Source organism: Triturus cristatus, chromosome 6 (assembly GCF_964204655.1).
Source record: "Triturus cristatus chromosome 6, aTriCri1.1, whole genome shotgun sequence".
In the NCBI taxonomy this organism is placed as follows: domain Eukaryota; kingdom Metazoa; phylum Chordata; class Amphibia; order Caudata; family Salamandridae; genus Triturus; species Triturus cristatus.
Window position 1 is genome coordinate 1,831,572,167 of NC_140589.1, and position 26,555 is coordinate 1,831,598,721.

The 26,555-nt window shown below is 46.8% G+C and overlaps 1 protein-coding gene across 3 annotated transcripts in view; it reads left to right on the forward strand.

Moving 5' to 3' along the window:
• The window catches only part of TMEM214 (transmembrane protein 214), a 390,212-nt gene that overhangs the window by 118,533 nt on the left and 245,124 nt on the right, over nucleotides 1-26,555 (forward strand). For all 3 annotated transcript variants that reach the window (XR_014963237.1, XM_085613232.1, XM_085613233.1), the window contains exons 6-8: nucleotides 5,807-5,912; nucleotides 6,268-6,349; nucleotides 18,322-18,423. Coding sequence is in view for 2 of the 3 variants with exons in the window: in XM_085613232.1 (XP_085469358.1) it covers nucleotides 5,807-5,912; nucleotides 6,268-6,349; nucleotides 18,322-18,423 (290 nt within the window). In the remaining variant the exon portion in view is untranslated. The remainder of the gene's footprint in view (nucleotides 1-5,806; nucleotides 5,913-6,267; nucleotides 6,350-18,321; nucleotides 18,424-26,555) is intronic.

A 26,555-nucleotide genomic window follows, 5' to 3' on the forward strand; every position in this document is an offset into this window, starting at 1 on the left:
CTAGAAGATCTCGATCGACGTCGAGGAGAGCTCCGTCGCAGCGGGTTATACGCTCGACGTCGAGACCCCCATCGCATAGATCTGAAGAAGGTTCAGTGGTCTTAGTGACTGAATCAGCATCGAGACACTCATCTTCTCACTCCTCGAGACGTCCGTCAACGCATTCTCCATCTGCGTCTCCAGAACATCATGCGTGGAGATCGCGACAGAGATCCCTGTCACATCAGAGGAGGGTCTCTCCGTCTATACACCTATCTCCAAGATGGCTTTTGCCAGTCCATCACTGGAGTAAGACTCCGACGGGCGCATCAAGAAGGGAGGAGGAATACACGAGCCCTGTCCACAGATCCCCTCTACAGATATTGGTACAGGAGGTGGATAGATCGCCTTCGCCGGTACCTCAGCACCGTGCAGGAAGATCTAAGGAACGCAGGCCGTCTTTGTCTCCACACCACAGAAGGAGGTCTCCTTCATGGTTCTCTTCCTCCACCCACTCCTCTAAGAGGCTCTATTCACCTACTCTATCGGACAGCCCTCAGTCGAGAGTGTCTCCGATAAATGACATTAACACCTATCATGATGTGCTGCAGAGAGGGGCACAGAAACTGAATATTGCAATGTCCACCCCTCAGGTCGCGACGACCGTGATCTTCGAGACGCTGCACCAAAGATATGCTTCGCGCCCTTTGCTTCCTCTGGTTCCTGGGCTTCTGGAACCAGTAATGGACATTTTTCTAACACCTTCAACGATTAAGGCTACACCGGCCAGGATTCTAAAGAAATACAAGCCTGCTGATGTAGACCCGTTGTTCTTGAAAACTGATCCACCTGCGGATTCAGTGATCGTCGCAGCGGCACGTAAGACGCACGCAGTCTCTACTCATGCGTTGGTCACTCTGGACAAGGAGAGTAAGTCCCAGGATTCTTGGGGACGAAAAGTTTGTGGCTCTGCAGCTTCTTCACTTAAAGTCTCCAGTGCAGCAGCCTTATTAGGTCGGTACGACAGATCCCTATGGGACTCTTTGGATCGTTTCAAAGAGAAATTCCCAAAGGAGGATCAGAAGGACTTTGAAGAAATCATTGCAGAGGGCTCCTTAGTAGCTAATCAAATGATTAGCACTGCAGCTGATGGTGCCACACTATCGGGGCATTCGTATGTGCATGGAATTTGCGCAAGGAGGTCTGCCTGGTTAAGGCTTACAGCTCTTAAACCGGATGCTCAGCAGAGGATCATTAACCTTCATTTTTTTGGGTCTTCATTATTTGGTTCCCACACTGATGAAGAGATGGCTCGAATGAAGGCCGAGTTAGACACTTTGTAGGCGGTGGGGTTAGAAAAGAAGAAGGACTTCCGACGAAGATACAGACCCAACCAGCGCAAGGGATACCAACAGAGGGTTCAAACCCCTCAATGGTCCCAAAGCAAGAACTAAGGAAGATCGCAATTTGAGGGTCGGAAGTCTACCGGAGGTAGAGGAGGTAACCAACAGCAATCCTCGTCCACCACTCGAACAACAGGAAAGCAATGAACCAGAGATTCCTCTGACGTCGTTGCCCACTCCAGTGGGAGGAAGTGTTTCACGCCATTTGAAAGAGTGGTGCAACATAACGAAAGCTCGTTGGGTGCTCAGTATACTGCGCAATGGATATGCACTATGTTTCCGTGTCTCAAAAGGACATTCCTCCAAAAAGATCTCGTCCTCACCAGCTAAAATTACTATGACAAGAAGTGGAGGCGCTTCTGCAATAAAAAGGCCATAGAGAAGGTTCCCCGCTCTCAGTGAGTAAAGGGAGTGTACTCCAGGTACTTCCATGTGCAAAAAAGAGATCAGGAGCACAAGTTCAGACCTATCCTGGTCCTGCGGTCTCTGAACAAGCTTATCTTGAAAGAGAAATTTCGCATGCTGGCGCTTCATCAGATATGTCCACATCTGCAAGCAGGAGACTGGATGTGCTCAGTGGATCTCCAGGATGCGTATTTCCACATTCCTGTAACTCCCCGTCATCGCAAATTCCTGCGATTCGTGGTAGGCAGCAGTCACTACCAGTTCAGGGTGTTGCCCTTCGGACTAAAATCTGCCCCACGAGTCTTTACCAAGTGCATGGCGGTGGTGGCGGCAGCTCTACACAAAAGAGGGCTGTTCGTATATCCATACTTGGACGACTGGTTCTTCAAAGGGCCATCTCCTCAGCAGGTAAAAAACGACTTCCAAGTGTGTCTATCTCTGCTCCGCAGGATAGACCTGCACGTGAATATGGAGAAGTCAGTTCGCCAGCCTACACAGGTGATCCATTACCTGGGCTCCGTTCTAGATACAAACCTAGGAAGAGCGTTTCCTTCGGAACAGAGACTTTTATCAATTCTGCAGAAGTGCGAAGATCTTCTCCGGACAAATCGCCCAAAGGTCCGGCAAGTAGCGTCCCTATTGGGATCAATGGCTTCTTGCATATTCCTAATTTCCAATGCTAGGCTGAGGATGAGGCCTTCACAGCAGGACCTGGAAGACAAGTGGGACCAGGCAACTGGTTTCTGGGAGGACCGGATTGTGCTTTCACCAGCAGCAAAAGCGTCTGTGCTGTGGTGGACTCGTCCACGGAACCTCTTAGTGGGAGTCCCCTTCCATCAACCTGTTCCTACTCAGTCCTTGGTAACGGATGCATCGCTTCAAGGGTGGGGAGCACACATGGATTGCCTACAAATGCAGGGGCAGTGGTCCGTCAGGGAGCAATCCTACCACATAAACATGTTAGAGCTGCGGGCAGTCCATCTAGCCATGAAAGCCTTTCAGCCCTCGATCATGTCCAACTCAGTCCTCATCCAGACAGACAACACGACCACCATGTATTACCTCAACAAGCAGGGTGGTACGCGCTCTCTCCCTGGAAGCTCAAAGGATATGGCATTGGCTTCTAACCCGAGGCCTCTCCGTCACAGCGGTGCACCTTACAGGGGAACGAAATGTGCGAGCAGATGCACTCAGCCGACACTTCGAAGATCAGCCAGACTGGGTGCTAAACGACGAAGTAGTGGCAGAAATTTTCCATCAGTGGGGACAGCCTTCCATAGATCTGTTTGCAGACGATCTAAACAAAAAATGCCACGCCTTCGCCTCCAGGTTCCACAGTCCAAGGACGAAGGGGAATGCTCTTTTGATGGATTGGTCCGGAATATTTGCATACGCCTTTCCTCCCCTGCCTCTGATTCCGAAGTGGTATCCAAGCTCATCTGGTCCAACATGTCAATGATCCTGATAGCCCCGGACTGGCCTCTGCAGTGGTGGTACCCGGACCTATTACAGCTGTCGGTGCACCCCCACAGGAGGCTTCCTTGCAGATCGGACCTACTGACCAAGATGGACGGGAAGATTCTACATCCCAACCCTGAACTTGGCAGCATGGCACCTGAAGTCCTGCAATATGGACATTTGAACTTACCACAGGACTGTATGCATATTCTAAAGGAGGCAAAGAGACTTTCCACAAGGTTGTCGTAGCCCTTTAAGTGGAAATGGTTCTACTTGTGGGGCATTCGTAATCATTTTAATCCTACCACAGGGCAGGAGGAGGTTATTCTTCCTTACCTCCTGTACTTGGCCAAATCAGGGTTAAAGTATTCATCGATCAGAGTGCTTTTAGCGGCCATTGCGGCCTACAGAAAGTCTCCAAACCAGCCTTCCGTTTTTTCAGCTACAGGTGGTCAAGGATTTCCTACAGGGGTTGAAGAAAGTGTATCCCCCTGTTCGGCCGCCTTCTCCTCCTTGGGAGTTGAATCTAGTCCTCTCTAGATTGATGGGTCCTCCTTTTTGAGCCCATCCATAAAGTCACGCTGCAGCATTTGACATGGAAGACCGCTTTCTTAGTCGCGATTACATCAGCGCGCAGAGTAAGAGAAATCCAAGCGCGGTCTTCGAAAGAGCCATATACTATCTTTCACCACAACAGAGTAGTATTAAGGACTACCGAAAGTTGTATCTGATTTTCATATTAATCAGTCAATTTCCTTGCCGTCCTTTTTTCCCAATCCCGCAACTCCTGCGGAAAGGTCACTCCATTCCATAGACCTTAAGAGAGTGCTTAAATTCTATCTAGAGGGAACGAAGGTCATAAGAAAATCGGACCAATTGTTTTTAAAATATGGTCCCATGAGGGCAGGTTTTCCACCTACCAAGAGATCCATCTCTAGATGGATAGTGTCTTGTATAAAATTGGCCTACCAGCAGGCAAATAAACCCCTATTGTTGTCACCTAAAGCACACTCCACTAGGGGGAAAGCAGCTACAGCAGCTTTCTTGCATGACGTTCCGATGGCAGAAATTTGCAAGGCTGCAACCTGGAGATCTGTGCATACTTTCACAAGACATTATTGTCATGAATCCGACTCCAGGGCGGATACTCCAGTAGGCCAAGCCTCCTTGAGAAATCTGTTCAGATAAAAGAAATGTCTGAGTTGTCAAGTTTAGTTGTCTGAGCTTGATTGTTAATTATTATTTTTCCTTTGCCCGCAGTGGATGAGGTGAGGCTCGCTATTCTATTCTAGTGCTTATGACTATTGATGAGGATCCCCTGGAAGAGAAGGATTAGTTACTTACCTGTAATCCTAGTTCTCTTCCAGGGGTATCCTCATCAAAGTCATAAGCAACCCTCCCGCCTCCCCGGGCAAAGCATTCTTATTTTTAAGGAATTGCCGACTCTTTGTGTTATAGCTTTTTGTCACCGCAAAGAACAACTGACCTAACTGTCACCCCTGAGGCATGATGGGAAGCTAGGGGTCATGGCTGCCTTAAACGCACGGTGCCAGTTTTTCTATGTTGCTATGAGTTAGCTTTCTAGCCTTTCTAGGCTGTGCTTTTCTACAATGCAGCCTGTGAGCTGTCAATGCTTTCTGTCCTATCTGAGGTTTTGGGCTAAATGCTAAAGCATTAAAACAGTTTCCAAACATGCTTTGCTGTTGTTTCTTCCCTGTTTTTTGTGATTTGTGGTTTATATTACATATATTATTTATGTGCTTATGACTTTGATGAGGATACCCCTGGAAGAGAACTAGGATTACAGGTAAGTAACTAATCCTTCCCTGAAACACATGTTGGGAATCACTGTGCTAGAGAACTGCAAGCCAGCTACATTGAGATAGCGGTTATTGTGCAGTAAACATTAGTGCCTAGAGGTTGATACAAATATTTAAAAGTGCCTAAAACCATGTCCAACAGATGAAATAGTCGCCTCACCATCTCAAATAAACATTGTTTGGAACTCTCCCAACCATATGAATGTGTGAGAGATCCAATGTTGGGGAAGAGTTGATTACCGTGAACTCCAATTCTCAAGTCTGGTGAGCCTTTAATATATCTTGTTGCTTCCTTGTCCCCTTTTGTTATAAATTGCCATTCTATCTCATGCTTGCTCAAGTTGGATGGTACTAGATGGAGTGCAATATATAGGTACAGCTGTAGCCTTATTGCCTGAAAGGTGTTTTCCTTTAAAGTCAAAATACTGAAGTATTTTGTAATACCTCTAACACCACCTACCCATGACTACTGAAAGTGTTGAACACATTCAACGCCATTCAAACCAGAAATGCTGAAGTACCTTTGTTTAGGGGTAAGGAATATATATTTTTTCATAATTGAAGTAAAACGATCCTAACATTTGTTACTAAGCAAAATAATATTGTGCCTTTAACAGGTGTGCAATAGGGCCTTAAAAGCTCCTTTCGTGTTTTTTGTGGCAAAGTGATTTTCATTGCTTGTGCAAGTTTGTTTGTTGGTATGGTTACATCTGTGTCTTTTTTTTTTTTTTTTTTTTCAAGCATCTAGAACTGTTACGTTCCCATCAGAGCCGACCAGCGAAGTGCTTGACAATCATGTGGGCTTTGGGCCAAGCTGGTTTCACAGATCTCACTGAGGGTCTAAAAGGTAAGGATTCCAGAGGTAGACACCATTATACCTGTGTAGAATAGTAGACCCCTGTATAAATGTTGTTGATTATAAAATGTCAGTTTCAAGTATAGCATATTTCCTCTTCGATAATAGCAAATGCAGTGTTCAGATTGCTTAAATGACAAAATGAAGATGAATATAGCTGTCCCCAAAGCACACCTTCTGGTTACCACTTAACTCCACTAAAATGTCTGCTGAGCTATTCATGAGACTGTGTCAGTGAGCTGGATAGAAGAACAATAATCTGTCACACTAGTAATCGTTAACCTATTTATTAGTTTATTCGTGTATACTTTAATAATACTTATTTGCTTTTATTTCCTTTTTTCAGTTTGGCTTGGAATAATGTTGCCAGTCTTGGGGACTAAGGCTCTTTCACCATTTGCAATTGCGTACCTCGACAGGCTCTTGATGTGAGTGTTGATCTTTAAGTAAAGACAGTCAGTATTTACCTTGAATTTAATAAATGTATGCTCATGTCCTCAGCATCCTTTCTAGAACCTTTTCAGCCTTCCTTGCTTGGGAAAATACCTTTCAATGCTTTTTCCCTGTTGCAGCAATGGGAAAGCATGAGTGTACTGCTGCCATAATCCTGGTTTTGCCCAGCCTTCCTTCCTCTCTTCACTAATTTTTCATCTTGTGTTTTCAAAAACAAGAGCATGCTTTTTCGGCAGGTCATCCTTGGTCTGTGCTCTTTTCTGACTGATATTTCAACCTGCTGCTTCCTCACCTTTCGAATTTCACAGGTGCTAACTTTATCTATAAACTTCTGAAATAGCTTTCCCGTACTGGCTCCATGTTGACACTGGACGTAAAGTCATGGCCACTGACTGGAGCAATATAGTGCCCTCCCTGACATCAGTTGCTTTTTTTCCAGCAGCCTTTGATTTAGATATGTAGCTTCTTTTATAACAACTCTTAGCTTTGGTTGTTCTTCTCAGAAGGATTTTTCTTTCTCTAACGTTTCTCAGTGCAATGCTTTGGGTATGTCACCCCACCTAAAAAGTCAGGGTTTATGTCCTGTCACAATTGCAGACTGTCATGACTGCCACTGGTGTCTGGGTTCTAAGCATAATTTTAAATTTTGCGACCAGTGTAATACTATGAACCCAAGAGCAATTAAAGAACACAAGGGAAAGCTTTTTATGGCCTGCAATGAGGAATGACGCAGAGTTCGAAGGTAATCACAAACTAGATCTGTGCCGTTCTTCGCCTTTCTCCAAATCTTCAAAAAGTAAGGGAGAAGGAAGCACAGAACCTAGCATGTGGATTCTCCCTGATATCGAGACAGATCCTAGGGATAAGCCCCAGCAACATACCCCTCCTCCGGTTGATTCCTCGTAGGAGCTGGAGAAAATTACCCTGCCTCAGGACCTTCCTCTGACACCATACTGCTGATGCCCTTCATGGCACCAACACCAGGCTACCCTAAATTCCGACACCTGGGACAGAGTAGTCTTATTCCTCCATACAAAAATGCAGATGTTCCTGTGAGTTTCGGGTCCAGAGGGAATGCCTTTAGGCCCCGGTGGGACCGTTTAGGGCTCAGCTGGGGGTTCCTCTGGCATGTTCTCACTTGGTACTGAGTGTCCTTTTTGTTCTGACACCTCTTAGAGTTGTACCAATGCCCTGGCCCTCACTGATTCGCCCTTCATTTACACCGATTATTCACTGACCCTGGGCCGGCCCATTTTACACTGTGACAGAACAAGTCATTGCCACCAGTTAAAACACTCTTTTTAGAAGAGAGGCAGAAAGACCACTTGTGGAAAGTTGCTGGAAAAATCGTGCTTATTCTTACGAACGTTATTGACTGAATATGTATGACCTCTTTGGATCGGATTCAGATCCACTGCAGATGCCTGAAGGACTACAAGATACAGATGGTTGTAGGGAGACGGGACTCTTACCACTGCCTCCCACTTCCAACACACTCAACTCTATGGCTTTGAAAAAGGCCAAGTGGTCTGGATACATCTCTCAGCATTAAATCTCCCCTCTTCCCTGATTCGGCCCAACTGAGATGGCATCAGTCCCACGTGGTCCTTAAAAGGCAGCCATGGTTCTTGAATTGCTCCATCCGTCCAAGTAGAACATGTTCACTGAACATGTTCAATCTGCTTACACCTCAGAAGAACCTTAGCTACCATTTAATGCTGCCCTGAAGGAGCCTATTTAATATGCCTGGGCGAAGCTAACTACAGCACAACCTATAAATCAAGTAGTGGCTACACGTTAAAGACCGGTACAAGGGGATCCAACATTCCTTTCTGTTCACCCCTCATTAAAGAGCAATCTATTGTCACCAAACTGAATCCCAAATCCCTCCTGACCCACTCAATAGACAGCAAATCCAAACGATCATAGGTGGTGAAGAGGAAGATTTTTCCTGTGGGTAGCCTGTTTCCTCAATGCTACATGTTTTCTCCGAAGATACAATCAAGTTCTTGTTGAAACCGTCTGCGCACCCTGCAATGCTGATCAACTGCAGACTGATCCCCCTGCTACCATACCCAGCCAAGGTCTTAAAGAACGTCATCAACAGACTCCTCACCGAATACCTCAACGACCACCAACTCCTCAACACAATTTAGGTTGTTTTCAGACACAACCACAGCAAGAACAACTGTCCCTATCTTCCTGTGTCTCTCTACAACATTTAACAAAGTCTTCCCTACCCATTCTAATCTAATGCCTACACGACATCTGAACCCAAGGATGCTTACTCTGATGCATCTCCTCTTTCCCCACTGGAAGGACCCAATCAGTATGCCTGGCACTGTACACCTCTGACACCCTCAACCTCATCTTCAGAGTTTCGCAAGGATCATCCCTGAGCCAGACCCTCTTCAAAGCATATATGATTCCTATTGCCAGTATCAACTCACAATATCAACGTCTTCTCTTACACCGACGAAATACAACTCATTCTCTCGTTCTACTCTCTCTCTCTACTCTCTCTCTCTCGACACCCAGTACCCAGATCAAGTTCAATGCCTGCATGACTCAAATTTGCCCACTGGATGAAGACCAACTGTCAAAAGCTGAACAAAGACAAGATTGAGATCTTGAGGAAGAGCACATCACTCTGGGACTCCACTTGGTAGCAAACAGAGCTAGGGCCAGCCCTCACCCCCTACGCCAAGAACCTTGGGATCATCATCAACAGGAAACTTGACATGATCGCCCAATTCTGTGCTGTCACTGTGTCATGCTTCCGTACCTTGAAGATGCTGGGCAAAACTTCAAAAAGGCTCCCAGGTAGCACCAGGAAAACTGTTGTATATGCCCAGCTCACAAGCAATCTGGAGTACGGGAACACCCTCCATGCCAGGATCAACAAAAAACACATTGGAAGGCTGCAGAATATTCAGATATTTAGAACTCTGCTTCCAGAATCACCCACAACCTCCCATCCGCACTCACATCACACCACACCTGAAAGAGTTCCACTAACTCCCCATTCACAAACTAGCTCAATTCATACCGGTCATCCACACTTTCAATTCTCTTCATAACACTGGTCCCTCATACCTCAACAATCGCATCTGGCTTCACAAACCGTCCAGGCACGTCCAGACTCCTACTTTAGCTTATCCCACGCATATGGAAAACCAGATCCAATGATTGAACCTTCTCCTACATCGCTCTTAGAAACGACCTGCCGCTACACATGAGAGCCTCCTCTGGACTTCTTGAATTCCACAAGAAGCTGAACACCAGGCTTTTCGAGTAGTCCTACTACCTTAGGTATGGCTAAACTCACTCCTGCTCAATGACAGGATACCCTCTCGGGTGATAGTGCACTCCAGGAATCTGCATAAATTCATAAACCCCTTGATTCCTTGGATTCTGACGAAGATGAGCAAATTCTGAGCCTAAGTCTTCACAAGTCACCCTAATCCTGGATTCCCCTAGGTGTCTAGTGTTTTAAAAATGTATAGGCTTGCTAGGTTTCCCTAGGTGCCGGCAGAGCTAGGGTTCAAAATCTACAGCTAGGCACTTTGCAAAAAAGGGGTCCATTTTCACTGTAAAACTTTTGTGTGTCCACGTTGCGTTTTGAGCAGTTTCCTGTCGCGGGCACTAGGCCTACCCACACAAGTGAGCTATCATTTTTATCGGGAGACTTTGGGGAACACAAAATTGTAGAGAAACTGTTATTGCCTAATGACTGTCGATGCATTTCTCCCTTCCAAATGTAAGACCATGTGTGAAAAAGAAGTAACTTTGAAAAATTTCCTATAATTCACATGATAGTATGGGTACCCACAATTTCAGAGATGTGCAAATAGCTACCGTTTCTAAACTCTATATTTTGTTCCCATTTCAGAAATACATAGGTGTCTTTCATACCGATTTTTCACTGTTTTGATTTTCCCAAATGAATTGCTACATACCTGTTACACAATTAAAAAAAAACATTACAAGACGCTGCTCAGTTATTGGCCCTGGGTTCCTCAGGTTCTTGGTGAACCTGCAAATCATATATATCCCCACAACCAGTAGGGTCCAGCAACGGTATATTGCTTTCAAAACTTTGTCATACTTAAAAAAAAAAAAAAAAAAAATTACAGATGAAAACGTTGGCACAAATGGCTGTTTTTTTCAACTCATTTTCAATTGTTCCTTTTTTCAGCTGTTAGTTTCTGTAACAAAATCTTGAAGGATCTACACAAATGACCCCTTGCTGAATACAGAATTCTGTCTACTTTTCTGAAATGTATAGCTTTCCAGGATCCATTATTGCTTTCATACCCATTTCTACCATTAACTGGAAGTAGGTTGAAAGCAAAAAAATGTTCCAGTAAAATGCCAAAACTGTGTAAAACATTTTGGTTTACTGGCAAAAGTCTGGCAGTCCCTGAAACCTGGGAAGATGGTGATTTCAGCACCACGAACCCTTTGTTGATACCATTTGCAGGGAAAAAACACAGACACTTTTTTCTGCAGCTCTTTTTTCCCCATTACATTTTTTTGTTGTAATTTGGCTAATTTCTGGGTCTTTTCCTGGGGAATCAACAAACCCTGGGTGCCTTTAAAATGCCCATGATGTTGGAATAAAAGGACGCAAATTTGGCATGGATACCTTATGTGGTCAAAACGTTACAGGGGCCTAAGCACAAACTACCCCAAATAGCCAAGAAAAAGGCTTCGCACAGGGAAGAAAGACCTAGCAGCGACGGGGTTAAGACTGTTTTTGTTATTGCTATTACCTTGGGAAGGCTTGTCGGTGAATTTTATGCATTTAGTGTTGGCACACTGTTCACATGCTTCTTCCTGGACTAGCTTGTCCTCCGAACTAAGTGGCTTTTCTCCCCAGGATGGTAACCCCGTTCCATCACGGATAATCTGGTCCATCCCACCAAGGAAGGAGAGCTATTACACCAGCTGGATCCCAGGCAGATGGTCCGCTATTACTAGACCACACAGAAGAGGTTAGATCTTAGCAACAAGTTCTTCATAGGATAGGTTACACGGTCAGAAAAAAAGGATAAAGCAGGATATGCATCAAAATGTGCCACACCATTGCAAAAAAGGTCAGAGGGAATCTGGACCATTCCACAGAAGCAAAATCTTCCACCTCTGCATTGACCAGGTGCGTTCCCTTGACTGAGATTTGGCGTGCAGCTTACTTTCAAACCTTCACCAAGGATTATTGTTTGGAGTCAGGGGTTAGACGAGATGGCTGTTTCACACGTTCGGTCCTACTGGATTTTGCGATCGAACTATCTTTCAGACCCGCCACCTAGGGATAAGTACTACTATCTCTACTGATGAAGGATAATATCCAGAAACACGTGTCTAGAGATTCACAACACTTACCTTGGTGAATTACTTCAGCAATATTACAAGTACGTATTTAAGTGAACTGCATTTACCATAATGCTGAGGGGTGAACTGTGCTGGGAGCTGAAGCAGTCTGCTCCCATCCCCCTTCTGTTTAAAAAGGCTTCCTTGAGCCATTTAGCTGATGAGCTTTTGGAGATGCACCTGTGTGCCCGTGAGAGATAGTGAGACCTGAATACTTTCACATTCCGGTACACCATGCTCACAGGAAGTACCTCAGATTTGTAGTGGACGGGCACCACTACCAGTTTAAAGTACTCCCATTCGGGGTAACAACAGCACCAAGAGTATTCACCAAGTGCCTAGCGGTAGTGGCAGCACACCTCAGAAGACCGCACATACACGTCTTCCCATATTTGGACGATTGGCTCATAAAAGCCACATCCTACAACCAGTACGTGTGCCACACCAACAATACAATACAACTGCTCCATGAACTGGGCTTCACCATCAATTACCAGAAGTCCCACTTAACACCCTCACACATAAAGCAATACCTAGGTGCCACTATAGACACCTCAAAAGCCATAGCCTACCCCAATCCAGCCAGGATTGCAAGCATTCAGGCTTTGCGTCAAACCTTCATACTTCAACGCTCCCTTCCAGCAAAGGTGTTTATGCAACTCATCGGGATGATGGCCTCTTGCATCTTCATAGTGCCCCACACAAGACTCCAGATGCGTCCTCTCCAAGAGTGCTTAGCACACCAATGGAACCAGGCCCAGGGCAAACTGACAGATCTGGTGTTGGTAGACGGTCGCACCCATCGCTCTCTGCAGTGGTGGAACACCACAAACCTTTCCAAAGGTCGACCGTTCCTGGACCCGGTTCACCAAATAATACTAACAATGGACGCATCGCTCTCCGGCTGGGGAGCTCATCTATTACACCTCACAGTGCAGGGCACATGGACGCCACAACAAAAATCACTCCACATCAATCATCTGGAGTTACTGGCAATCTTTCTAGCCCTGAAATCCTTTCTAAAACACATTTCAGGCAAGGCAGTCCTCATTCGCACAGACAACATGACGGCCATGTATTATATTCAAAAACAGGGGGGCACACACTCTCCACAGCTCTCTCAATTAGCACAGAGCATATGGAGATGGGCAATTCCTCACAAAATCTTTCTCCTAGCCCAACATGTCCCAGGAGTTCAGAACACAGTGGCAGATCTGCTCAGCAGACACACACAACAGATCCATGAGTGGGAACTTCACCCATGCGTTCTTCATCCGTTCTTTCAAATGTGGGGACATCCACAGATAGACCTGTTCGCCACCCACGAAAGCACAAAATGCCCAAGCTTCGCCGCCAGATACCCACACCCATTATTCAAAGGAAATGCGATATGGATGAACTGGTCAGGCAAATTTGCGTACGCTTTTCCGCCTCTCCCACTCATTCCATTAATGGTGCGGAAGCTACAACAGCACTCTCGCACTAATCCTAGTAGCTCCAACGTGGGCCAGACAACCGTGGTACACCACACTACTGCAACTATCGGTAGTACCACACCAAAAGCTACACCTCTCGCCATGCCTTTTAACCCAGAACCATGGAGAGATCAGACACCCGGACCCAGCTCAACTCAACCTTGCGATCTGGCTCCTGAAATCATAGAATTCGGGTACCTAAACCTTCCCCCTGACTGTATGAATGTCATCAGAGAGGCCAGACACCCTACCACTAGAGCCTGCTACGCTGCCAAGTGGAAAAGATTTGTGGTTTACTGCCATAACAACACCATCAATCCCCTAGACACGTCTATACAGCATATTCTATGCTACTTACTCCACCTACAAAGGTGTAACCTAGCCTATTCATCCATTCGGCTACACCTCGCAGCAATAGCAGCTTACTTACAAAACAGGCAGCACCTCTCACTTTTCAGGGTACCTGCCATTAAAGCATTCATGGAAGGAATAAGGAGAATAATTCCCCCCAGGGTACTACCGTCACCTGTATGGAACCTAAATATTGTTCTCACAAGGCTGATGGGGCCTCCCTTCGAACCTTTGCATAAATGCGAACTACAATTTCTCACATGGAAAACAGCTTTCCTTTTAGCCATCACTTCCCTTAGAAGGGTCAGTGAAATACAAGCATTTACCATACAAGAACCTTTTCTTCAAATGCACCACAACAAAGTTGTTCTCCGTACCAACCCAAAATTCCTACCAAAAGTCATTTCCCCTTTTCACTTAAACCAAACTGTAGAATTACCAGTTTTTTTCTCGCAACCTCAAAGCGTTGCAGGAAGGGCTCTACACAGGCTAGACGTCAAACAAGCCTTACTTTACTATATCCAAAGGACACAACCTTTCAGGAAAACCAAACAACTGTTTGTCTCCTTCTCTCCACCACACAAAGGCAACCCCATCTCAAAATCAGGGATAGCTAGGTGGATTGTAAAATGCATCCAGATTTGCTACCACAAAGCCAAGAGAACGCTATCCGTTCCACCTAAAGCCCACTCTACACGAAAGATAGGGGCTTCCATGGCATTTCTGGGCAATATTCCACTACATGATATCTGCAAGGCAGCTACATGGTCAACACCGCACACTTTCACTAAACACTATTGTGTAGATGTGCAATCCAAGCAACAAGCTAGTGTGGGCCAAGCTGTACTAAAAACATTATTTCAAACCACTGCAACAGATACCGGTGGTCGCCGCTAGGGTTGGGAACTGCTATATAATCTATGCACAGTGTACAATCTGCAGCTCATATGCCTTGAACGGAATATGCTACTTACCAGTATGCATCTGCTCTTGGCATGTAGAGCTGCAGAGTTGTACACGCCCACCCGCCTCCCCGGCTACCTGTATCTGTTCCGGTATATCTTATTTAGATACAACATACATGGGTTTCTTCACTGTAGTCACTAAGCTCCATCTTTCCCTACTGGCGAAAAACAATCTGAGGATGGAGCCGAAGCCCATGCGCAGTATGAGCCAAGGGAGGAGTCACCGATCCCGTGACTTCCAAAGACTTTCCAAGAGGAAAAACAAACTGCAAACATCCGGGCCCAACACCAGATGGCGATCTATGCACAGTGTACAACTCTGCAGCTCTACATGCCAAGAAAAGATGCATACTGGTAAGTAGCATATTCCTTTCTCACCTGCCAGCTTAGGGCTGCGGTCAGTAAACACCGCATGCCTCTTGGGCCGTTATTCGCACTCCGTGTGGGATACGGTGGCGCAAGTGCTGCCTCAGTGTCCGGAGGAGGCCCGGGCAGTGCTCTCCCAGGCTGTCGCCGCCGGGAGGGACGCAGCAAAGTTTACAATCCGTTGTGGACTGGACACCGCCGACTATCTGGGCAGGACTATTTCACAGTTGGTAGCGCTTCGTCACTACGCCTGGATAAGGTCCACTGGCTTTTCAGGGATGTCCAGAACACCTTGCTGGACATGCCCTTTGATGGCTGTCTCCTCTTTGGAACAAAGCAGACAACGCCCTAGAGCTCTTCAAGGGCTCACGGGTTACAGCCAAGTCCTTGGGCCTCTCCTCTGGCGCAGTCTGCTTTTCGCCCCTTTCGTGGCTACGAAAGGGGTGCCCCGCTACGTCCCACCCAGGGCCACAGGCCGCAGCAAGCTAACCAACCTTTGTGCGCGGCAGGGGATGTGGGAACCAGCGTCGTGGTTCAGGGGGCCAGCGGGGGGGGGGGGGCCAGTCCACCAACTTCCCCCTCTGCAGCAGCCCCCAAACCTTCTAGTCTGACCTTTTCAGGCCCTTCAGACGCCAGTGGGCGGCAGGATTTGCCATCCCCTCCCCCACTGGCGCACCATCACTTCGGACAGGTGGGTTTTGCAGACAGTCCAAAGGGGCTAGTCCCTTCGAGACTACCCCTCCAGCCATGCCAGCTCGTCACCACCGCATGTCGGAGGATCATCTGGCACTTCTTCAGCAGGAAGTTACGGCTCTCTTGGCCAAGGGAGCCATCGAGTGTGTTCCTGTCCCAGAAGTAGGTCGTGGTTGCTACTCCCAGTCCTTTCTGGTTCCCAAGAAGGACAAGGGCCTCCGTCCTATCTTGGATCTCAGGGAAGTCAATCGCTTCCTCTGGAAGGAGAAGTTACAAATGTTGACGCTTGCTCAGGTCTTGTCTGCCCTTGACCTGCAAGACTGGATGGGAGTGTTGGACTTGCAGGACGCTTATTTTCACATCTCCGTCCTGTCTGCCCACCGGCTTTACCCGCGGTTCACGGTAGGCCACGAGCACTTTCAGTTTACTGTGCTCCCCTTTGGCCTTACCAGCGCCCCTCGGGTGTTCACGAAAGTGATGGTGGTGGTCGCAACTCATCTGCGCAGATCAGGGGTTTTCAGTCTTCCTCTATCTCGACGACTGGCTGTTGAAGGCGGGTTCGCCCCAGGCAGTCGTCTCCCACCTCCAGACTATGGCCGACCTCCTGCATCTGCTGGGGTTCTCCCATCAATGTGCTGAAGTCGCACCTGATTCCCTCTCAGAAGCTCCTCTTTATCGGAGCGGTTCTGGACACGGCGCAGTTTCGGGTTTATCCTCCCGAACAGCGAGTCCGGGACATTCGGGCTATGATTCAGATCTTTCAGCCCTTGTCCCGTGTTTCGGTCAGAATGACCCTAAGGCTGCTGGGCTTCATGGCCTCCAGTATCCTGCTGACCAATCATGCCAGGTGGGATATGCGGGCTCTACAGTGAGACCTGAAGTTCCAGTGGGCGCAGCATCGGGGGAATCTGTCCGAATACGTTCAGATCTCGGAGGGCACTGCTCAACAATTGCCGTGGTGGCTCATGAACCAGGTTTGGGTCAGTGACAGATCGCTCTTCGTTCCCCAACCTGACCACACTGTGGTGACAGATGCCTCCCTTCTGGGATGGGGCGGCCACATGGGAGAGGCGGATATCAGCGGCCTCTGGTCTCTGGCGGAGTCTGGGCTTCATATCAACCTCCTGGAGCTCCGGGCGATTTGTCTTGCACTGAAGGCATTCCTTCCCTGTCCGGAGAAGAGTCACGGACAACACTACCGCCATGTGGTATTGCAACAAACAGGGCGGGGTGGGGTCGTGGACCCTATGTCAGGAGGCCCTTCGTCTCTGGACATGGCTGGAACATCAAGGCATTTCCTTGGAGGTTCAACAACTGGCAGGTTCTCTGAACACCAGGGCGGACTAACTCGACCCTGGATGTGGATGTTGGACCTGCAGGAACCTTATTTCCATATCCCCGTCCGGGACCAGGAGCATTTTCAGTTCGTAGTGCTCACTTTTGGCCTCACCAGTGCCTGCCAGGCGTTCCTGAAACTGAAGGCAGTGTTTCCAGCACACCCTAGCTTGACAACTGGCTGTTGAGGATGGGCTCGCCCCAGGCAATCACCAACCACCTCCAGACAATGGTTAACCTCCAAAAATAGTTATAATGGCATATTAAACTGCAAATTTGCTTGTATACTATTTATAAACAGTTGAGAAGAAAAGTACAGATTTGAAAATTGAAACCGATAATTAAAAGACTATCTAAATGCCAAGGGCAGGAGGAAGGCCAACATGGCCCATCTGAGGCTTCTCTTGTGAGTCATGGTCCTTCCCACACTCAGTAGTAATATATAGCTTATTACAGGATCTATCTGTTGATTTTACCAAGGAGATTCAATTAAATGTACACTTTTTGCTCAAGTTTTGAATTTATGGGTGAGTTCATATCATCTCGTCTCTGAGATCTATCCCTGAGTAGAGGGCATACTTTTCTCAGCTTAGACAGTTCAATAGATATAAACTATAATAATTTTGACAACGCTTTTTACAAGAGTAATTATACATGGCGCCAGTCGCCACATAGTATTTTAAAATGTTCATTTTTAATTATACAATCTCCCTCGTCATGTACAATGTTTCTTAAACGCGACGCTCGGTGAAAGGAGTCTACGAATTGGGAGTGATTTTACCACAAATGTGTCTTTACCATTCATGCCTTTACAATGAAATTCGTAGTAAAGGCATGTGTGATAAAGGCATTTTCGTTGTAAAATCTGCGAAGAAAAGGCTTGCGTTTTAAAGAGGCCTGCGTGATAAAACCTTCGGTGTAAACGCTTGCGTGAATCAGCCTTCGTTGTAAAGGCTGTTTCCCATTACACTGTGCACATCTGTGTGAAAAAGAGGTTCTCCTGCTTAATACTGAGTGGGTTTTACGTATTAAGACTTCTGGCCATCAATTCTCCAGTCATTAGCTTCTATACTGTTACGTAATTTATTTTTGGCACTGTTTGTTGCAACTGTATAAAAATCTTTAAAAAACTAACAAATTAGGGCTCTGAATTCCCTTAGTTATTAGAAAAACTGAGGGCTATTTGAAATGTCATTAAAGGAAAAAAAAAGTACCTCATGACATCCCCAGTGGCAAATTGCTGTGGGGCCTATTCTGATTGCATTTGGGCGATATCATATTCATAAATACATGTCATGTCAGTGTACACCTCCATTTTCACATTGTCAATGAAAATCAGTTATTTCTGTAATTTCAGTTATATCATGTTTTTTTTTTTTTTTTTTTTAGGATACATGCTAATCTGACTAAGGGTTTTGGCATGATTGGCCCAAAAGATTTCTTCCCTCTACTGGACTTCGCTTTCATGCCAAAAAACTCTTTATCTCCCAGGTATGTGATCTTTAAATAATCCAAATATGGAATATTTTAATTGCATGCATAATACTTCAAGCTAGACTGTCAACTCCTAAAAGCCTTTTTTGGAATGCAAACTTCTAAACTGTTGAACAAGTAAATAAATAAATATCTACCAATTTTATTTGGAAGTGTGATTGCATTACAGTACTTGGAATTAATTTTTGTTTACCTTTATTTTTCCAAAATGTATGCCGTGAGCAGTTGTACTATCAAATAGTTGCAAACATGAGCACTTGAACATACAAATAAATATTAACCTTGTTTAGTTGCCCTTTTGAGTCATGTAGAGAAACAGACCAGGCTTATGGAAGGCTCAAGTAATTCTTGACACAATGGTAGGAAAAGCGTTTTCCCCAAAGAGCTCATTGAGAGAATATATCAACGCAATAGCGGTTCCAAATGTTTTCATCCAGTTATGTTATGTGAATTTGTAGAGTGTGGCTAATCATCCTTGAGGGTATCCAGGCACGGAGTAGGGCCAGCTTGAGGGGGAGGAGGAGATCATAACATAACATGTATGGCCTAATGGCTAGAGCAGTCAACCGCAAAAAAGCTAGGGAAGTGGGTTCGAATCTCGGCAGGGACGCGCAACATCCTGTGATTCTGGGCAAATCACTTCTTCTCGCCGTGCCTAACAAAATGAATGTGTCAGTCTGTAACGCAACTGGCGCTCATGTAAAGCGCTCTGATACATTCGGGTCAAGTTTGTGCTATGTAAACCCCCCCCCCCCCAAAAAAATTATTTTTAATTTTTAAAGCAAACATTGACCCAGACAGTTATCTTGTCACTGAAAACAGATGTTTATTGTTGGTACTCATTTTATCGACCTCAGAAGGATGCAAGACTCAGTGGACCTGCTGGGATTTTAACCTGTGACCATGAGGGCAAACACAGGCCCCTAAAGTAGTCTTAATTGTCTACTAAGCCACCAGATCATGCCAGTTTCATCTGGAAGAGCCATGTCTTGAGGTTTTTTTGGAAGTCCATGAGGGAGGAGGAGGTGGTTCTGAGGTGTAACGCAAAGTCGTTCCAGATCTTGGCTGTGAGGTAAGAGAAGGAACATTCTCTGCTTCTGGTCTTCTTGATGCAAGGGAGGTGTGCTCTTGCCTGTGACGCAAATCAAATGTCTGGTGGTTTGGTAGAAGTTGAGGCGGTGGTTGAGGTAAGCTGTCCCGGTGGTGTAGAGAGTTTTGTAGGCATGGGTAACTTGAACTTACTTCTTTCCTGGACTGGGAGCCAGTGGAGATCGTTGAGGTGTGGAGAGATGTGTTTATTTTGTGGGATGTTAGGGATGAGTCTGGCGGTGGTGTTCTCGATGGTTTTGAGTCTGTGTAGGACATGGGCTGGGATTCAGACATAGAGGGCGGTTCCCTAGTCAAGTCTACTTGTGATAAGAGCCTGGGTGACCGTTCATCTGGTGTTCAATGTGGTCCACTTGAAAATGTTGAGTAGCATTCATAGGATGTGGTAGCATGATGAGTTTACGGCGTTGAACTATCTGCTCATGGAGAGGTTGGTGTCCAGGATGATCCAGAGGTTTTTGGCATGGTCCGCAGGGGTGGGTGGGAGCCAAGTTCGGAGGGCCACTAAGATGCGTCCCAGGGGAGAGGGGTTGTTGCTGAAGATTAGGACTTCGGTTTTGTCTGTATTGAGTTGGAGGCAGTTGTTTCACATCCAAGCAGTGATATTGCTCAGGCGTTCGGCGAAGTTTGCTTTGACATTGCTGGTTGAGTTGGTAAGGTAGAGGATGAGCTGTGTCGTCCATGTAGGATACTATGTTGATCTTGTGGACTCTTACGATGTCCGCGAGGGCTGTCATGCAGACATTTAAGAGTATTGGTCTGAGCAACGATCCTTGAGCGACTCCAGAGAAGAGTTTCTTGGGATCTGCGGTATAGAGGGGGAATTCTAACTCATTGAGTTCTGTCCGTGAGGAAGGAGGGTATCCACTTGAGGGCTGGTCCATAGATACCAGAGACTGTATTGAAAGCTGCGTAGAGGTCGAGGGGGATGAGTGCGCCTTTTCTCCTCCGAAGTGGATGCTGCTGATGTCAACGGTGGTAGCAATGAGGGCTGTCTCTGCTATGGTTGGTGCGGAAATCATATTGAGAGCTGTCCAGAAGTTAGAGTTCTAGGTGGTCTGCGAGTAGGGTATTGATGGCTTTCTCAGTGACTTTAGCTGGAAAAGGCAGGACCAAGATGGGTCTGTAGCTGCTGTGTGGTGATGAAGGTGTCCGGATGGTCAGGGGAGTTCCTATCTGTATGCTTTGGGTTGAATGTGTTGTAGATATTATCAGTCTTCTGTCCAAAGAAGTTTAAGGGGTTGTTGCAGAGTGCATCAGATGAGATGGTGCTGTTATTTGCATCGGTGAATTTGGAGAACTCCTTTGACGATAGCAAACAGTTTTTTGTTGGAGCTTGCGTCAAGTCTGAGAGTTGGGGTCTTTTTCTTTGCGTGTCTTAGTTGTTGACGATGGAGGCTAAGGACGGCTTTGCATGTGGATCTTGCCTTGGTGTTTTTACTGAGTCTCTATTTCCTCTCCAGTTGTTTGCAGTGTAGCTTGGACTCCCTGAGGTCGTTTGTGTACCTGCTGGGTCATTTGTTGTTTTTGTCGGTCTTGTGGAAGCGATGTGGTTGGCGCAGTCGGTGAGCCGTTTATTTAAGAGCTTGGTGTCGACATTGAGGTTTTCGGTGTGGTTGGGTCGGTGTTCCTGTAGGTTTTTGGTCCAGTTTTCTTTGGCTATTTTGCCCCAGTTTCTTGATGGTACTTTGAGTTTTTCTGCTGGAGTGGCTTGGTGGGCTTGTATCTTGAAATGTATGATGTAGTGGTCGAACAGTGTGAACGGGCTCGTGTGGGTTGTGGTGATCCTGTTGTTGGAGTAGAAAAAAGGATCAAGGGTGTGGCCTAAAGTGTGGGTTGATTCTTGGACAAACTAGGTAAGTCTGACGTTGCTGAGACTGTCGAAGAGCAGTGGAGTTAGGTTCTGTGGTGACTTCCAGGTGGAAATTTAGGTCTTTGTGGAGGATGTAGTTGGTTGATCTGATGGAGAGGGGATCTAGGAAGTCTGCAATGTGGCTGCAGAATTCCACCCACAGAAACGAGGGTTCCCTGAAGCATGGCGTTCTAGTCATTCGTATTTTGAGGTGGAGATGTTCCATGATGTTGGTATCCAAGTTCGTGGAGGTGGTGCAGTCAATTTTGTTTTTGTAGATGATCGAGTGTCCTCCGCCTGGTTTGTGGGTTCAGTCCTGGCGTATGATTTTGTAGGCGACGGGATGCCTGAGGCGATGTCTGGGCTGGAGGCTGGGTTGAGCCATGTTTCGGTCCAGAAAGAAGGGCGGGTTTGATGCTGTTGAGTAGGTCCCCGATTTTGGTGGAGTATTTCCCGAGGAATCGGACGTTGAGGAGCATGGCAGACAATTGATTTGGTGTGGTGGTGGCATGCGTCACTTGTTTGGAGGTGATGGTGTCTGCATCTGAGGTGTCGCAGGTGAAATTGCAGTGAGTGCAGGAGAAAGGTCCTCTGTGATGCTGGGTAATGTGCAGCTGCAGAGTGTTTGGTAGTGTGTGTTGTCCACGTCGCGGAGACGTAGTGGCGGTGTTTGTTGGCTCTGGTGGCAGCTGTGGTTGTGGTGTTGCATTGGATGGTCGTGGGGCCAGGGTTCCTAGCGCTGGGTGCAGACCAGCTTGCCTTTGTTGGTGCTGCGACCTGCATTAAGTAGGTCTTGGGAAGAGCAGGACTTCTTTTGTCAGGAAGTACGGTGAGCTGGAAAAACCCAAGTGGGAAAACCCAGGCAGCGGCGGTGTCAAGTGATAAAAATGTTGCAACTGGAACAAGCAGGACCTGAAGGCCACCGGCAAGTTGCTAGCTAAATGTGCAGGTGCCTTCACTATTAATTTTGAAGTTACTCCTAGGAATGAGGTCTTCTTGCATCTACTTTACCTCCCATTTCCGTCTCTGCATGCAACCACTACAAGAGTTAACTGCACAGCCAGTGGGTGCAAATCTTGTACTCCTTAAGGGTCCATATTGATTTGCACCTCATTCGAAGATCTTTCTGTGGTGTTCTCTCTTCCATTTGCATCGGCTTCTTTCATCCTAAGAACGGATGAGCCAATCAACAGCTTGGGTGCACATTTTCATTAACGTTTCCTAAGATAGTTATGGACATACCATAAAACACAGCTGCACATCAATGTTTTAGAACTCCGATCAAATAGACCAGGCCTGCGGGCTTTTCTCATCATTTACATTGGCAACCATAAAGAGTTGACTTCTCCTCTTTAGATTGGGCAATCGAGCATGAGTAAGACACCTGCCAGATGATCCAGTGACTAGGCTAATAATGCTCAGCAATTCAGTTAGGTATCATGAAAGGGAGTTTAATCAGAGACAGACAAAGTGTTGAATCTACAGCAAGATGTATCTGACTCTCTTCTCTAGCCAGACCAACCTGAAATGGCATTTTTATGCCTGCAGACATTGTGAACCATAAACGAGAAGAAAAAACATTTATATGGTAAATTAAAATGCCTATTTTTTAATACGTTTTTTGGTCCTTTTTCCATTTCAAGCATGCTGCATTATCTTCCTAGCCCCACCGTGGCCAAAGCAGTACTGGTTAATGGAGCTGGTACATGTGTTGGAAGTACCTTGCATCCCTCTACGATCAAACACACGCCTTCTCTCCAGATGAGAGGCCTCTGTAGATGTCTGTTATCTGAACCAATTTCTCTTGGTGCTCAAGTTTCTTATGGTAACTATGGCTCAGAGTCTGAGAAAATAGTAGTACCCAAACCACACATGAGGCTTCCCCCTAAACCCAAACTGCTGGCTAGAGTTCAGGGGCAGGCTCATACTCCAGTATTGGAACTTTCATAGTTTCACATGCTTGAATCATTCCCCGTCGTCAAGATGGAAGTCCCCGGTTTCTTTAAAAGTAATGTCCTAGTAGACCTAGAACATGGGGCCCAAGGCCTCATTATTTAAAAAGGACCAAACTTAGAAAACAGCCATCAGATGATACCACCCTGTAGAACCTTCCTGAGAGAATCTCTAATAACTCAGATTTTGTACCGTCCATTGTGCTACGGAGTCTCCACTGAGCTCTGCTCAGTTCTTTTCCTCACAGCTCTTGAAAGAAGATTTCTTCAGGTTTTTCCCTTTTTCATTTCACAGATATACAATCCAGATATGTACACCTGTGTTTAGGTGAAGTAATCTGACGCCTACCATGTCAGATTGTTGTTAGGTATACTTGTATGGCGCACAGCTGCCTCATTGGAGAGGCGTCCCGGCACTTGCAGCAGTGTCGGTAGGGAGCAAAAGCTAGACCGTGGGAAATAGGAAAGTTTTGATAGCTTTACAGAAGGACAACAGGCAATCTAGCCGACAAATCTGAACAGGGAGGGAATTTCATAGTTTGGCAGCAAGGTACTGAAACGACCGGCTCTGGGGCGCTTCACCCGGGGGACCGTTGCCAAGAATTGCTCGGCTGAGCGCAGCTGGCGTGTGGGTACATAGGGGATCAACAAGTTAGACAAAATCTCGGGGGAGGACAGCTTTAAGGTTTTGAAGGTCAGGCATAGTGCCTTGAATTCAATCCTTGGAGGCATGGGCAGCCAGTGCAGGTGCCGCAAGGCACCAGTCGCAAAGCAAGTTCTAGGGGGCCGCAATAAAACTCAGGCAGCTGCGTCCTGGACCCGCAAAAGGCGCGTAACTTTCGCCTTATTGGCACCCAACATGAGTGAGTTAGGATAGTTTAACCGAGAAAGAATAGTCGCTTGGACTATCAGCCGGCGGGTAGATGGATCAAAGAAGCCCAGCATAGGTCTCAAACCCCGGAGGAGACCAAAGCAAATGCCAGCGATCTTCTTGGTATTTTCCTGAAAGCCAAGATTAGAGTCAAATCCAGACCCCTAAGTTTTTTACAACCAGCTTAGGGGTGGGGGCACTGCCCAGAGACGCCGGCCACTAATGCTTGCTCCAGAGCCTCTTGTCTCTCCCCACCAGCAGCACTTCTGACTTGTTGGCATTAAGTTGAAGGCAGTTGGTGGTCATCCAATGCGCGACCACTGCTAGGCCGACCCCCAAAAATGCACGGCGGCCCGAGTATGGTCATCGGAGAGGGCCACCACCAGCTGCGTATCATCGGCGTACGAAACCATGGTCAAGCCAGAATCCCTCGCCTCTGCCGCCAGGGGTTGAACATAGAGATTGAACAGGACAGGGCTTAATGCCGAGCCCTGAGGAACCCCCTGCTTGATGACATGAGCGTGTGAGAGGAAGGGGGGGGTGCCGAGACCTGGAATGATCTCTCAAATAAAGAGCGGAACCACTCCAGGGCCGGACCCACCACCCCCACCTCCTCTAGGCGGCTCAGGAGGATCTTATGGGAAACCGTGTCGAACGCGGCGCTGAGGTCAAGCAGGATGAGAGCCGCACATTGTCCCTCATCCAGGATGGTCCGTAGATGTTCACTCACTGCTAAAAGCGCGGTCTTGGTACTATGACCCGGGTGGAAACCATTCTGGGAGCGGTCAAAGGCACCAATGTTGTTCAGATAGCCTGAGAGAAAGTTATTAGTATGGGCCTCAGCAATTTTTGCTACCCAAGGCAGGAGGAATATGGGTCGAAAGTTTTCCGGTTTAGTTGGGTCCAGTGTTGGTTTTTCCAGCAAGGGAACCACCCTTGCTGGTTTCCATGACAGGGGCACCACCGCTGTGGAGAAGGAGGCATTAAGCCTGCAGAAACACACCTAATAAAAGCTTCTTCAGACCCTGTGGCACCTACAGGAAGAAGACATTGTTCATTGATGACCCTCACAAGGACTGTCTTTATTGTCTTTATCCTGAACACACACCTAGGGATTGTAAGGTATGCCGCACGTTTTCAACTAAAACTTTGAAAGATCGAGAAGGGAGGCTTCTCTTGTAGCTGCAGAGGCTTAAGAACAGAAATGCTTTGGTCTCTGATGAGCAGAGTGATGCCTCTTCAAGATACTCCTGTAAAACGCCTCAAAAAAGACCTTTGGATGACCCGTCTTCTCAGCCACCGAAAAACGCACCTAAAAAATCATCAGAGAGCTCTCAAACATAGTCCTCCTCCTAAGCTGCCTTCCCAGCTGCAGATGGATAAAAAAAACAGTATCTACCAAAATATCCTTTAAAAAACCAGCTACAGAACCTTCTACTCCTCAGAAGCTTAAACACATGTTTAAGAAGCCTACCTCTGCTCCACCGACGGAGAGCTTGTTGACGGCGTTCTCGACGACGAGGAGATGCTTTTCAGGTACGGTTTCAGTGGCATTGACGGTGTCCACAGTCACCACCGTCATTGTATTATCTGCAGCTATTTCCTCGTCAAAACGTCATTGTTGACAGGTCAGACTCCTTTTTCATCTACTGTGCAGATCACTCTGTCTTCTTAACTATTGTCTCAAAACCCATCTCTCAACAACTACCATCCAGTCGACGGCAGTCCTCTCGTCGACGGCAGTCCTCTCGTCGACGGCAGTCCTCTCGTCGACGGCAGTCCTCTCGTCGACGGCAAACCTCTCGTCGACGGCAAACCTAGTCGACGGCAATCCTCGCGCCGAAAACAGGGCTCTTGACGACGACCTCATCTTCCTCCTAGTCAATTGTCTCATCGACCATGAAATTCTCGTTGACGGCAGAAGCAGCGTCTACGATTTTGTCAACGACAGCAGCCACATTGTCATAGTCGACTAAACTTTTTTTCACCGACGGTTCACTGTCGAAGACTGCTATTCCGTCGATAGAACATGCACATCTGACTGTTAAGAAGCCCTCGTCAATTACACCAATAGCAAAGAGAAGAAAAAAAATGTTCACCAAAAGATAAAGCATAATACCCTAACTCCAGCTTTAACTGCACCCAGTCAAGTACAATAACTGTTACCCTCACGCCTTTTGAGTGATGATGAGGATGCCTCTTGGGGTCAGCGCAAAGCCCATCAGAGCTTAATGTTAATTATCATGAGGACTCAGATGATCAAGTCTTATCACCAAAAATCTCATCATTCACACCAGCAATAGTATCAGCAGTATATGGTGTGTCTTCCTTCTAATCTTTTAAGGGA